This window comes from Camelina sativa, chromosome 19 (genome assembly GCF_000633955.1).
Source record: "Camelina sativa cultivar DH55 chromosome 19, Cs, whole genome shotgun sequence".
Classification (NCBI taxonomy): domain Eukaryota; kingdom Viridiplantae; phylum Streptophyta; class Magnoliopsida; order Brassicales; family Brassicaceae; genus Camelina; species Camelina sativa.
In genome coordinates, this window is record NC_025703.1 from 22,561,823 (window position 1) to 22,577,277 (window position 15,455).

Genomic DNA, 15,455 nt, shown 5'->3' on the forward strand with positions numbered 1-15,455 from the left:
CTCTCCATATACTTCATTCTGGAGTTGAGACCTTCAAACTTCATGTTCAGATCATTGTACTGTGATGTGAGCCTTTGATTCAACTCAGCAAACTGTTTGGCTTCCTCAATCTTGCCTTGTGTTTGCCCAATCAACAACTGTTGCATCATTGCTCTTAAGTCTTGTTCCTGGCCATGGTTAGTTTGAAACCCTGATGGGGGACACAATTGGGGCTGGAACACTTGGTGTTGCTGCTTGGGGATGTAGTTTTGTTGCTGTTGAGGTTGAGGAGGTGGATAGACCTGGTCTTGAGGGTTGGCCACATTGGTGCTCCTATAAGAGAGATTGTTGTTCTTGAAACCCCCTTGGTTGTAGCCTTTGAATCCTCCCTGGTTCTGCATGTAACACAACTCAGCAAATTCAGGCTCCCCCTCTTGAACTGGAGCTTCCTCTTCACCAATGAAGTGAATGGACTTGGATTGGCTGAGGAGGATCTTGTCAAGCTTCTCATTGACCATCTTCAAATCCTTCTTATACTTGTCCTCTTGATCAGTTGAGGAGCTCCTTATGGTCCTATCATAGTCCTCATTATAATTGCCATCAGATTGAGCAAGATTCTCAACTAATTCCCATCCTTCTTCCACATTCTTGTTGAGGAAGTTGCCATTAGAGGCTGTGTCAAGAAGCATTCTTATCTTGGGAAGCACTCCTCTATACAAGGTGCTTAGAAGTGACTCATTGCTGAAGCCATGGTGAGGACACTGAGTTTGGAATCCTTTAAACCTCTCCCAAGCTTCACAAAAGCTCTCATTATTCCTTTGAGCAAACCCAGAAATCTCATTCCTCAGCCTAGCAGTCCTTGCATTGGAGAAGAACTTGGCCAGAAAAGCTTTCTTGCATGCATCCCATGTGGTGATAGCTCCAGTAGGTAGAGTCTTCTCCCAAAGGTGAGCTTTGTCTCCAAGAGAAAATGGGAAGAGTCTTAATTTGAATCCATCTTCACTCACTCCATTGATCTTAGTGAGTCCACATATTCTGTCAAACTCATCAAGGTGATCTAGTGGATCCTCCATTGGCAACCCATGAAACTTGTTTGCTTGTATCATTGAGATCAATCCACTCTTGATCTCAAAGTTATTGTTTGCTACTGAAGGTGGCACAATTCCAGCCCTTTGGTTGTGGGTATTGGGTGCATCTCCTGCACCAATGTGCCTTGGTCTTTGCTCATGGATAGCTTGTTGCTCCATGATGTCTTGACCTTGTTGTTGTTGAACTACTCTTCCTTGCTTATGTCTCAAACCCTTTTGTAGCCTGTGGATGTTGTCAATAGGCTGTTGAAGACTATCTTTGCCTTTTGACCTTGTGTGCATCAACAAACTCTACTACAGACTCGAACAGGTACACGGTCGAGCGCAGGCTCGAGTGGGTGGTCGAGTCGACTGGGAAGTAATGGCTAATTTGATCCGGCTTCTGGCTCGATCAAGTGCTCGATCACAGCTCGGTCGAGTGGTGGTCGAGTAGGTGGTCGAGTGGGTACCTGAAACACAAAACAGCCAAGCAAAGGAAGATTCCAGTTCAGTAACTTCACAAGTGTTTAAAACGAACTTAATCTTAGACTAATAATGATCCTAAATGTCACAAAACACACTCAAATGGGCAACGGCGCCAAATTGAAACTGACTTTCTTTGTGGTGTATGAATGAATGATGTATGGAATGATGATGTATGGAATGAATAGAAGTCAGGGTGTTTCAATTCCCCTTATGCAGTTGCAGTATAAGAGGTGTCAATCCTATCTGAGTGATTGTGAACAATTAAGATGTGCATATGAGTCTAAGTCAAGCCAATTGTAAAGATTGTTTGTCACTAACAATCCTAAAATGAGATATGAAATGCAGAAAGTAAAAACAACTAGAACAAGATACTAAATGCAAACAGAACAGACAAATTAAAGCTATAATGAAACTAGAACAGAGATAGACACTATGCTAATGAACTAATGCAAGACAAGTAATGAACAGGAAACTACGTGAATGCAATGGAAATGAAACAGGAATGAAACAAGACAATCACAAATCAAAAACACAAGTTCTGGGGATGAACTCGAGCAGCACTCGACCGAGTGTAGGTCGAGTACGTGGTCGAGCTAGACTTAAACGTGAAAACAGAGCAACACAAGAAAAACAGAGCAATGCTAAAACTAATCAAACAACAAGCAAGCAATGATATTTAGACTAAGATTTCAATAAACAAAGAAGGCCTTGAGGAGGGATTCATGGGCTGAGCTAATCATTGTGGTTATCTAACTTGGTCAACAAATCTCAAGCAAACTTTGAGCTGATCTCTAGACATACTATTCTAAGACATGTTTAATCCACTCTCATGGCAAGAAACAATCAAACCTATGCATTTCTAGACTTGTTCTCACAAAGAAAAGAATCTACACAAGCAGGCATTAAGCAATACATCTCAAACCAAACAAGACTTCTAATCTCTTAGCAAGCCTAATGGTAAGCTCTAGATCTAGCCTTATCTATGCTCCTTAGACATTGGTGTGATGCTAAGATGCTTGAAATCAAACCCTACCTTCTCAGATATAGGATCAGCATTAAGATCATCTAGCCTAGAAGAGATCTACAACAATCAAGCTTGACCAAATCAAATAAACCACAAGATCAACCCAGCCTAACCCATCCTCAAGGTCCTAAGCAAACTACTCACAAGAACACATGGTGAAATATGTCAAAAACCCAGAAAATATTGAAACTTGCATCATTAGAAAGATGAAACAGAGATCTACAATATTGATGAAGAAATAAAACTCGAAATCTTAATATTTTGAAAGTTATGAAACAAACAAAATACAAGAATCTAGTCTTTCTTTCTTAAACAAGTACAAAATCTAAAATAAAAGAAAGTGCAAAAGGAATAAAATCTAAAAAAGGTAAAAACTAGGTTTTAGACTCTCTAAAAAGCTGGACTCTTTGGTGGCTGCAGGTACAAGGGCCTTATATAGGAGGTGAGGTGGAAGCCCTAAAAATACAAAAAGTCAAAGCAGTCAACGGCTCGGTCAACTCGACCAGTGCTCGGTCGAGTGGCTGGTCGAGCTGGCTTCTCTCGTGCATTCTCCACTCGGTCGAGTCCTCCTCAGCACACGGTCGAGTGGTGGTCGAGTGGTGCGGTCGAGTTGGACTCCGGACCTTGATTCTACAGCCTTAACTCTCTTGTTTTCTCCTCAGGATTGCTTCACTTCTCCTCAGCATTGCTTCCATGCTCCTTAAGCTCCAAAATCACCTGTTTATGCATGAAAAGATGCAAATGCAATGCAACTATACTCTAATGCATGATTAGTCCTAAAGCTACACAATAATGGCCTAAATGGATAGCAAAAGATGAAAAGGTTGTGAAAAAACTAAGGGAAGACAAGGTAAAATATATGAACATCAGGAGCCTTGATTTGGATAAAGATCCATTTGGTCCAAAGAAGGACGATGAAGAAGTTCTCGGTCCTGAAGTGTCATACCTCAGTGATATAGGAGCGTTAATGTTCTTAGCTAGCCACACTAGACCAGACATATGTTTTGCCGTGAACCTCCTAGCTAGATTTAGCTCTTGTCCGACCCAAAGGCACTGGAACGGTATCAAACATGTGTTGCGTTACCTACAAGGAACGCTTGATTTGGGTTTATATTATACTAACTATAACAAAGAAGGTTTAGTTGGTTTTGTTGATGCAGGTTATTTATCGGATCCACATAATGCAAGGTCTCAAACCGGCTACGTATTTACGCACGGTGGTACAACAATTTCATGGCGTTCGATGAAACAGACCATTGCGGCCACATCTTCTAATCATGCCGAAATCTTAGCTATGCATGAAGCCAGCCGAGAGTGTGTGTGGTTGAGGTCGATGACTCAACACATCCGATCAGATTGTGGAATGGCCGACGACAAAGAAGCAACCGTTATACATGAGGACAATACGGCCTGCATCGCACAGCTCAAGGAAGGGTACATTAAGGGAGATCGGACGAATCACATTTTACCCAAGTTCTTCTTAACACATGAACTACAAAAGGCCGGAGAAGTTCAAGTGGTGCAAGTTCCGTCCAGCGACAATTCAGCCGATCTCTTCACCAAATCACTACCGACATCAACATTCAAGAAGCTCACGCACCTGATTGGGATGCGGAGACTTAAGGACTTTTAGTGATGCTAATAACAGGGGGAGAAATGCATGTTGTACTCTTTTTCTTTCCCCATGGTTTTGTCCCACTGGGTTTTCATGGTAAGGTTTTAATGAGGCAGCACCCCCAAGTGTATTGCACTGATCCCTTAGCATCTGCACGGTTATGTCATCCAAGGGGGAGTGTTGTAAAACACTTGGAGTGGACTTCCATAACCGGCCCATACATGTCCAAGACCACAAAGGCCCATAAGCTATATTGTCTTTAGTCTAAGTCGGTTTATGTTTAAGCCTTTGCTTTACTATATATATGTAACCTCTAAACGATTGAATCAATAGTAAGAGAGAGAATACAACTCTTGTTGCTTTGTATAACACATGACAAAATCTTTAATTGTTAAAATTGACACATGTCGTGATCACATTTGTTACTAACTTTGAAAAACAAGGTTTATATAACAACATAATATTAAATAAGCTATCAAATCATTCACCGACTGGAAAAATTAAGAACATTACATTAATTTCTTATTTTTCTTATATTATGTTAATCACTAATTTTAACACATTAAACCTTTTTATACTTTCATCACTTTTCTACATAAATTTCTTTTTACTATATGATTATAATATAATAGTTGTAATTAAATTGCATATATTTTCCTTATTAATTGTGATATGATTCTTGAGGCTCTGATACCACTTGATATGATTCTTGAGGCTCTGATACCACTTGATATGATCCTCCCAAGGATTCGGCACCTTCGAGTTGGTTGATAAAGACATCTTGACTCTAAAGACAATGAAGCCTTAAGAATAAGGATGGTGGAATGAATGGTCGCACAAGAGTTGCGGAAAGACTCTTGATATACCGGTTTGATCTTTCAGCCTCGCACCAAAAAGATCGGATCTCTCAGCCTCGCACCAAAAAAATCGGATCTCTCAGCCTCGCACCAAGGAGATCGGGGTTTTGACTATTGGAATCACAACAAGTAGTCGGTTTTGATTGTTGGAATCACACCAAACAATCGGTTTTGCTCACAAAGAACAGAAGAGAATCACTCTCAAAGAAAAGAAAAGGTTTTATAAAAAAAGTTGGATTTATTATTTCTTTGCTCTTACATTAGTTTATATAGGATAAGAAAATTTGGTAACATAGCCAAGTATTAACTATTTTTGAAACTAAAACAATAAAGATAGATAGTTGAATGAAGATTCAACTCTTGAAGTTTGCCTTCCCAAGGTGAGTTGAACTCCAATTTTCGTCACTTCTCCTTGATCTAACTTTCTAATGAGAAACAACTTGGGCTGTATCATTACTTCATCTTGGGCTAAGTTGAAACAACTCCTGGTTACCAAACATAATTCTGGAAGCTCTTAAACCAACAGGACCTGAAACTTATCAAGTTAAGAACTAGATTCACCTCCTTTGGCAAATGAGACGTAACTCTGTGGTTTTTTGGCCAAATCTTGTTTTATTGAGATTGTTGGAAACATAAGAGATCCATTGACATCCTTCAGTTGATTTCGTGTCGAAATTGATTCTGAGTTGGTTTGTGTAACATGATCTTTGGCTCAGACGCGAAACTAGAACTAGGACAGATCCACTGACTTGAAATATTCATATCTTTCAAGTATGAACTGATTTTAACATGCTTCCAATTCTCAGTGGTTCTAGGATGGATCAAGATTTCAGAACAGTTTTGTTCATAGCTTGAATACTTATGGCTTGGTCGGAATCCTCCTTTGAATGCTCGTAGGTCTAAGTCGCGTAGACATGAGTTCACCTGATTTGTAAAATGAATAACTCCTTCACCTAAACTCAGATTGGACTGATTCAACTTCGAGATATGCTCTAGATGCAGTAAGAATGTATCCCAAATAGCAGTTTGGCAGGAAGAGTTGATCTTTGACTTCGTTCGTGTTGAGCAAGACTCAAGGGTCGTCTTGGATGGTCTCATGATCATATCAAATTGCACATATTTTCCTATTGAAATTAGTAATTTAATAGATAACTTGCCTATTAGAGTTAGTAATATAATATATTACTTTTGGTTTTATATACTCTCAAAAATATTAATGTTTTACTATATGATTATAATTAATAATAATTGTAATTAAATTGCATATATTTTCCTTATTAATTGCACATATTTTCCCATTGAAATTAGTAATTTAATAGATAATTTTCCTATTAGAATTAGTGATATAATATATTACTTTTGGTTTTATATACAATCAAAAATATTAATTGTAATCCTTTTATTTTTAGAATTTTTTAATTTTCTTATAATTATTAAATATTTTTTTTCACAAATATCAAAATATTATCGATATACTTGACACATGTCGTGATTATATGAATTAGTAACTTTGAAAACTAAGGTTTATATAATAAGATAATTGTTTAATTGACATTGATTCTGTTAAATAGTAATTTCAATACTAGCTAATTTTTTCTATTTTTTTTACAGAGTTTAAATTAGAAATTATGATATGTCTAATTGGTAAAGAATAACAAAATTTTGATTGGATAGATTTTGTCACCTTTTCTGTACTGTATATAAAAGATAGGGAGCTAGGGACAGTAAGTGCAATCATCAAATTAACCGTCTGGTCATAGCAGAATCAGATCTGAACTTTTGTCATGAAGAACTCTGGAGAGACTGCGTCTCCTGCAGCCACTCCCATAGCCGACGGTATGAAGAAGATGAAAAGCTCCTCCCTCGAAAGCTATCTCGCCACCTGCACTACAACGTGTCTATTCTCACCGTAGAAAGAAGTCGACAGAGTCAACCCCATCTCCACCGTCTTCACTGATAGGTCCCAATTTAGGACAATCAATGTTATCAAGAACAAAGGACAAGAACACTTTGGTTCTCAAAGACTTTATAATAAGTTACTGCAATTTTCTCTTCATAACTTCTCTGTTGAAGTACATGTCTTTAAATACAAATAGCATTGATCGCTCACGATTCTACAAACAAGGAAATAAGAAAGTGGGAAGTGGAGACACTACTTCTCCTATTACTAAGGAGATAACTAAAAGAGTAAACTCAATCCTATCATTCACCCCGTACTCCCATTTTACCTCCACGTCCAAAAGCAATACGCGATGAGTAAGTAATCCTAGAAAACCACTAGGTCTTTCTGAATCATATTTTTATATCATATACCGTTCTTCCTTAACCTGAGATATCCTTTTTCATTCGTTTCAGGGACAGGAGGAAGAAGTGGCGTGTATACCTACTACAAGTTCACGGCTTTATCTTCCTGTTTCAAAGTCTGTTGGTTGCGATTGCTGGGAGTAATGTTCGGGAGTGTGGCGCAGTGCACTGTTTGGTATACTTCGTGCTACACCACAAGTTTCTCTCCCAGATACCCTACTTGTTCTCTCTTGCAGTTTATATTCTACTGGGGGTCATATCGTTGACCACGTTTTAAACCTGTGAGCCCGAATCGTCTATTGATCGTTGATATGGCAACCATCTCATCCGGGATCATTATCCTCGACGTTGCTATGTACTACACACTGGGCAAATTTGTCACTATCTGCGCGGGGCTTACAATCCGAGCGATTGTGTTATGGAGCCTCAGTCGTGTCCGAGTCCCATATCTTCAGACCAATTTAAAAAGTATTATAATGAAGAAGAAAAACATTTTGGTTTTTGGAGTTTGGTTTTTAAATTTTTGGATTTTGGTTTTTGGTGTATATTTAAAAATTAATAAATCAAAAAATCAAAAATAAAAACTTACGCTGAAAAAAAAAAGGTTTTGCACCAAATCTCAAAATTATGGTTTTTAGTTTCTCTTTAAAATTTTGAAAAACCACTTAGGTGTTGACTGGTTCTCCCGTTACTTCCCGCAAACGCTGCGTTTGCGGGTGGTAGCGGTTGCTAGCGATTAGTACCAATCACACAAACCGCTTCCAATCGCTCCAAATCTTTCCCAACCGCTTCAAACCACTGAATTCCAAAAGCTGCTTCCCGCAGGCGTTTGTGGCAAGAGGTTTGGAATATCTGCATGACTTGTGTGGTCTGCAAGGCTTCACCCAGAGAGACGTGAAGCCTCTAAACATATTTCTTGGAGTGATATGACGACAAAGATTGCTAATTTCGGTTTGGTTAGGGTTGCACCAACGACAGTTGTTGCTTATCACAACTTGCAGGTACATATGGTTATTTGGGTCCAGAGTATGCATATATGTTTTTTTTTTCTTAGTCAAGTACATTTCACAATGTGCATATCCTTGATCAATATTTTGTTATGTTCTTTGATCAAAAGCTTGAATTGGGTTTTGTTATGTTATGTTCTTGATCAATGTTATGTTCTATTTTGCAAAATAAAATATAAAGCTTGAAATGGTTTGTGTAATGTTCTGTGATCAAAGATCAAGTTCGTGCTGTGTACTGTGATTGTTGTGTTATGATTTTTTTTAAGCTTGACACCGTTTGTGTAATTTTTTGTGATCAAAGATCAAGTTTGTGTTATGTACTATGATGTTTGTGTTGTGTTTTTTTAAAGCTCCAAACGGTTTGTGTACAAGAGCGGACGTACGTAGTGGTTGGGTGGGGTAATTGCCACGGTTAAAATTTCAGAACAAGTGTTATTTGGTAAAAAATTTTATTTCTACCTCTGTTGATATATGCTTGATTAAAACTGAATAAGTTGAGAATATAATTGAATAAAATTGGGTCAAATATCATTCAATCCGTTCATCTTCAAAAAAGGTGGATGAACAAATTGAACTCATTTCTTTTATAAATATGGTGGAAATGGTTGCATAGAGAAAAATGAGTTGTAAAAAGATGAGTTGAATAAAATTGGTTGAATAATTATTCATCCACTAAGGGGGTGTTATTCAACCTTGTATTTTAATGGAGTTGGGTGTATTTCAAAATCCAGCGTTATTCAATTAGGTATTCTAAAAAATACAATAAAATCTGGTGTTATTGGATTAAACATTTGTTGGATGATTTTAAATCACTTGTAAAATTGTTGTTATTCTATTTCCAATGGATTTTGTTTCACTTTAGATTTTAATGTACTTTACATCCAAAACACTAACAAACACAATCCTAACAATTTTTGAAGTATTTCATCTCTCAGACTTCTCATGAGTATCTCACAGACTGTGTCATGCTAAGTGGAGAAACCGCCGCCGGAGCTCACCCTGAAACCGTCGTCCTTACAATGTCAAGGATCTGTAGGGAAGCAGAGGCCTTCCTTGATTACGAGACAATGCACAGTCTATGTTTCCTTGTCGTTGTCCCCTATTGAGAGCTTAGCCGCTTCAGCTGTTTCGACGGCTAGGAGTCTATGTGCGGCTGCGATTGTGGTTCTCACCAAGGGAGGTTACACGGTGGAGATTGTGGCGAAATACAGGCCGAGTGTTCCGATTCTATTTGTTGTTGTGTTCGGAGATTACTTGTATCGATGGACTTCGAACAAGGACTCAACGGAGGAGACGATTAGGTCCGTCATTGAATTCGCAAAGAAGAAGGGGATATGCAAGACGGGAGATTCAGTTGTGGCGTTGCACAAGATCGATGGTTCCTCTGTTGTCAATATTTCATCGTCATCGTGTCATCTTCCTCGTACTCTTCGTCATCCTCCTCATCGTCATCGGCCTCCTCGTCGTTATTTTAATTCACAACCCAATTTATGGATAAGTTCTATTTCTTTTTTATTTACCTTCAAAAATAAAAAAGTCCACTAGTAATGATTTTCAAAACCATCAATAATGCTTTTCAAATCCACTAATAACATTTAAAATCCACGTTCAATTCATTTACAAAACCATTGGATTCTAAAATCTACTAATATTTTAAATCCATTAAAAACCTTTGTTGAATAACACCCCCTAAACAGGAAATGAAAGAGTTGGACAAATTTTGTTTTTATTTGTTTATTTCTCCAACTTTTTTTGGTTGAATGGATTATGGTAAATGCTCATTCAACATTTTCAATCTATTAATTGAAGTCATCCATTTGCACCATTAGTTTATTTTTTTCAACTTTTTTAAGTTGAATGGGTTGAATAATTTTTTTTCAACCTCTTCAATTCAAATAGTGAAAAATGGATGAATAAAGTTATTTGTTTTATTGTGTCTTCAATTTTGGAACTTCATTGTTGTATTACATAAATTTGGTATTTTTACTAACTAATTTATATTTTATCTATAGACTATAACCTTATAATAAACTATTAGATACAACTATAAAAAACTAACTATTATACATATACATTGTTCTATCTAATATGATGATAGAGCTTTTTTTGATTGGTTGGTAGGAGAGACCATTTTCTATTATATACAAATTTGTTTTTTTTTTTATCATAATAGTTTTTTTTACTTATAAATATGTAAGATATTTTATGATAATGATTTAATTATTTACTTTTCTTTTTCTACTTCTTTTTTTTGTATGTTTCTTCATGAATATAAGAGGTCTATGTGGAGTTACATACACTTTAATTAATGCGAGCTTTAACAATTAGTAAAAACATTTCTCATGATATAGTTTTTCAATCCATTATGTATGATTTAATAAGTCAATACATCTTTATCTTCTTTACTATTATGTTAAATTTGATATTTATTTTCTTTAGTAATGATATGATTAAATTCAGTTAAAGAAAAAAATTTTAAAAATGTATTTAGAACTAAAAAATAATACACATGTCAACTCTACAATGCTTGTCTTTAGAAAAAACATTACTTTATTATATACAATTTAATGGTTAAAATTAACAAAATTGTTCTATCTTAAAATTAACATGTGAAGTTTTGTAAGATCTCATAACTAAACTGGTAGAACTACAGTTTATTGAGACATATTTCTTACTATCACAACACTCTTTTACATATGTCGTGTCTATTGTTTTACTTTCAGATATTTTTAAAATGAAAATTCACCTTTTTTTGGTAGCAAAAATTTCTTTCGCTTTCATGCAGCATTCTTTGAAAATAGGTGATTGGACAACAAAATTAATTCAAAATTTTCACCATCATCATAAAAAAAAACAATAATTTCATTATTATTTTTGGTTTTCTCTTCCTATTCATCAAAAAGTGCATATGTAGTAGACAAAATATTACTTCAATGTAGACAAAATTAGGCAAAAATATTTCTATGTTCTAGAGATAATTAAAACACAAGAGAAAAATTATGACATTAATTTAAAATTAAATCATAGTAATTAATATTATTCATTAAGATTGAAAAATATGACACATGGGAATCATTTGGGAGCTTCTAAGAGCTTAAAAATATAATAAAATATACAAAATTACAAAAAGTAGGTTATAAAGATAATTAAAAGATAAGAAACAGAAATGTATTAGTTTCTTATAAAATATGATAAAATGAAAATAGATATCAAAATTTACCGCTTTACCGTATTTGAATCACTTGAACTTCTTATAATTATACTAACATAAAATCTATAAAAACTAAAACCAACATTTGCTTTCAAATCTTCATAGTGACATACATAACATAATTGAAACACCATTAGTTATATTGAGAAATGATGTTATAGAATTTTAATTTTTATGAGGGATTTGTTATATGATGGTGATTAGTGAGGTGTTTGCTACGTATAGGTAAATTGTTGATAACAAATGTGTAGGCCATGTACAATTGAGTGTAAGTTACAAAACTAATTTGACTTGATTGTGATTTTTATGCATTTAGTTTTGTATAAATGTAAAAATTTCTTAAATGTTTTTATGACAACCCGTCTCGCAGACCCCATTAGCCCCCCTCCCCGCTAGCTGCCCCAACGGACCGTCCATGGACCCTGCTAGCCCCCCGCTAGCCGTCCCAACGGACTCCAAGCTGGCCCTGTAGGGCATCGATCCTAACCCATCATTGTGCTTATCCAAATCCACCAGTAGGTTATTGGTGCACCAGACGTTCCTCGAACCCTGGTCCCTACCCTTTAACAACCTTCCCACAGTACAAGCTGTCACCAATTGATCTGCAGGGCCATCTTGGAGTCCGTTGGGACGGCTAGCGGGGAGGGGGGCTAGCATGATCCACGGATGGTCCGTTGGGGCATGTAGCGGGGGGTTAGTGGGGTCCGCGGGACGGGTTGTCACAGTTTTATAGTATAATTAGTGGGTTAAATGCGTTAATTGTACAATTAAGATATTTAAAATTAGAAATATCAATATATGACTTATTAATCACCAAATTAAAACAAATTGTTCATAACAAATTACACATATGTTATTTATGTAGGTAATTCACATTTAAGTGTATTAATTGATTAGTCAACCATTAACATGGTGGAGAAAATATTGCCAAAATAATTTAATTTAATTGTGTTTTGAATGCATACAGTAGCGTCTTAATGTAAGAAAATAGTAAAAATGTTAAAGGACCAAATAAATGTAGGGAACTTTTTTATTGTATATTAATTGTGTAGTTAAGATGATTAAAATAAGTTTCAATATAGTGATATAATCCTAATATATTAATTAGAAAGTACAAATATAAACTAACCTTAAAATGTGTAAAAAATTACATTCAATTGCCATTAGAAAAACTTAATTAAGATAAATAAATTAATTAAATAAATAGAAGTAAATAAAAACAAAAATTGGGGATACATAAAATAAAATAATTTGTAGAAAAGTAAAAAAGAATATATTATAATCAAAACTAATTTGTACTTAAAAAAAATTAACAACTAAGATTTTAAAAATCTAATCGAATAAAATTTATATAACTACAAATTTTATCAAAAAACTTTTCCAGCACAGGTTAATTTTTTTTTTTATCAAAAATCAAATGTAGTAAAATATATAACAGTTCTGTTTAACGACTTAGATTTTAAAAATTAATAAATTAAAAAACAAAAGATATATATATATATATATATATATATAGAATCTTATCTATTTAAAAAAAATATATTTTTCTTTTAGCTCCCGTTCTTTAGGAAAATAAAACTAAACTGAGATTTGAATATATTTAATGTTTGATGGTGCTTATTACATACAAGTAAGAGAAGCCACATAAATAAATAATGAGTGTTGTTTTCTAAGAGGTTTTTCAGAAGCTTCACTAGCTATATTTAGTTGCTCTTTTTACTTACTTCACAACTATAGCAAGGATTACGTTTAATTGACAAAGGTTTAAACAATTTTATTCATTACATGCAAATGTTGTATTGACAAGTTTTCAATAAACATTTTTAAAATACAAAAAAATTTAATATAAAAAAACTGAATTTTTAATCACAAACTTTTATAAATAACATAATAATAAAATAAATTATTAAATTTTTTCATAAAAAAAAAGTAAAACCCCGAGTTAGTACCTAGTTAAATGTAATGTTGGTGTATAGTTAAGATTTTAACTAATTAAAATTATTGGACAAGTGTTAACCTCTTAAGTGACATGTTGGTGGTTCTCTACAAGATAATGTATTGCAGCAGAAAAAGCTATCTCAAGACAAAATTGGAAGACACCAAAAGATGAATATCATAACATTCGAGAGGTATCAAAACTCAAAAGCAAACTTCTTTACAAACAAAATATTATCAAGTTCATCAAGACAAATGTGGACGATACAAGAATACAAAACAAATGCCGATCTCTTTTTTATTACCGAACCAAACAAATAACATCCTACACTCAAGCAACCACCAACCGAGGAAAGAGAGGTGGCAGATCCAAGAATCCACGAAGTATTGGTTCCCGATGCTACATACCGCACAAATAAGTTGATCGATAAGCAAGTAGCTGAAAATTTTGACATTTGTTTTGGTTCCTCATTCTGCTCTGGACTGACCAGCTCGAGAAGATAAGATAATGCCTACAATGAGGCCGTAAAGAGCAAGTGCTTCCGCAAAGATGAGGATAAGAATCATCCCAACAAAGAGCTTAGGCTGCTGAGCATTTGCCCTGAGAGAAATTTCAAAGTCAGTTAGCCCATTAATTTAAACATTCTCTACGAAAAGGATTATATAGTTGAAAGAGGAACAAACCTAACGCCCGCATCTCCGACAATTCCAATAGCCATACCAGCAGAGAGACCAGCAAGACCACAAGCAAGACCAGAGGAAAGGTGTGCATAGCCATCAAAGAGGTAGTAAGACTTAGCCTTTGGATTGATACCGGTACTGATGATAACAGCAATAATGAGTCCATAAATACCCAAAACACCAGCCATAACCACAGGGACAATAGACTTCATAACCAACTCAGGTCTCATCACTCCCATTGAAGCCACACCAACACCACTTTTTGCTGTCCCATAAGCAGCTCCCATACCTATGATATAAACCCAATCCAATAACATCTCAGGTTACAACCAAATACGATCCCTCCAGTTTTCAGGGAATGTAAACAAATCAATACCCAAATCCAGATTCTGATCTAAAAAGTTAACTTCCTCAGAATTGAGAGCCATATAGGAAGACTATGTTACACATTACACATTACACACATGATGATGCAATAGCACTGTTCATTTGTTTGAATCATAATTTGATCGAACCCCTAAGAATCACTAATCCATCAATCAATTAGGCCAACGATCTCATACATATAGGTCTCTAACTAGAGAGAAACGTGACTCTGTCTCTACAATCTCCACAAATCTCTAAGCAATCATCTGAATATCATAATGGTTTCAAGTAAACAGGACCAGGCTCAGATCAAACGGATTTTGATAACGAATTGAGAAAGAGAAGAAAAATGCTTACAGGAGAAGACGAGAGCGGCTGCAGCGCCAAGGAAGCCGAAGAACGGAGCAGTTTCATCGCCGCTGAACGTAGACATCTCAAAAACTTGGATCGGATCGCGAGAGAGAAAGAGATTTGGAATTTTGCAGCGAGACCTCTCTCTGTGTTTTTTTTTTGTTTTGGTTTTTTTTTTTTTGGATTTTTCAGATGAGTGGAAGGAAACGACGTACAGTAGTAGTACCTCTGTTGTAACACGTTGCAATTTTAATTGGGCCGGTGTTAGGATGGACCTAACCAACGTCACCAGAATTGATTAAGAAGAGAGATTAGGAAGGATAGAGAGAAAGATGGCAAGATGATAACTTGATATTATTTCACTGATGACTCATTGATGACCTAACTCTCATCGGGATTCAAGGTTTAATACACATAAGTTATTATTAATTTATTAAAACGAGAGTCTCTTTCACATTTAGCCACTTTTCTCTTGAGCCTTCTTCTGCTATTGTCTAGCTCTTCTCCCTTTAGTTCATATCTTCTTCCTCATGAACGCAATAGGCACCCAAGTTGAAGGTCTGCGGCTAGAG

The 15,455-nt window shown here is 35.5% G+C and overlaps 1 protein-coding gene across 1 annotated transcript; it reads right to left on the reverse strand.

Moving 5' to 3' along the window:
- Positions 13,655-15,075, reverse strand: LOC104766950 (V-type proton ATPase subunit c1). Its single transcript, XM_010490922.2, has 3 exons — positions 14,890-15,075; positions 14,170-14,455; positions 13,655-14,086 (listed from the first exon to the last, which is right to left on the reverse strand). Exons 1-3 carry the CDS (start codon positions 14,963-14,965, stop codon positions 13,954-13,956), a joined length of 495 nt encoding a protein of 164 aa, XP_010489224.1. The 5' UTR covers positions 14,966-15,075; the 3' UTR covers positions 13,655-13,953.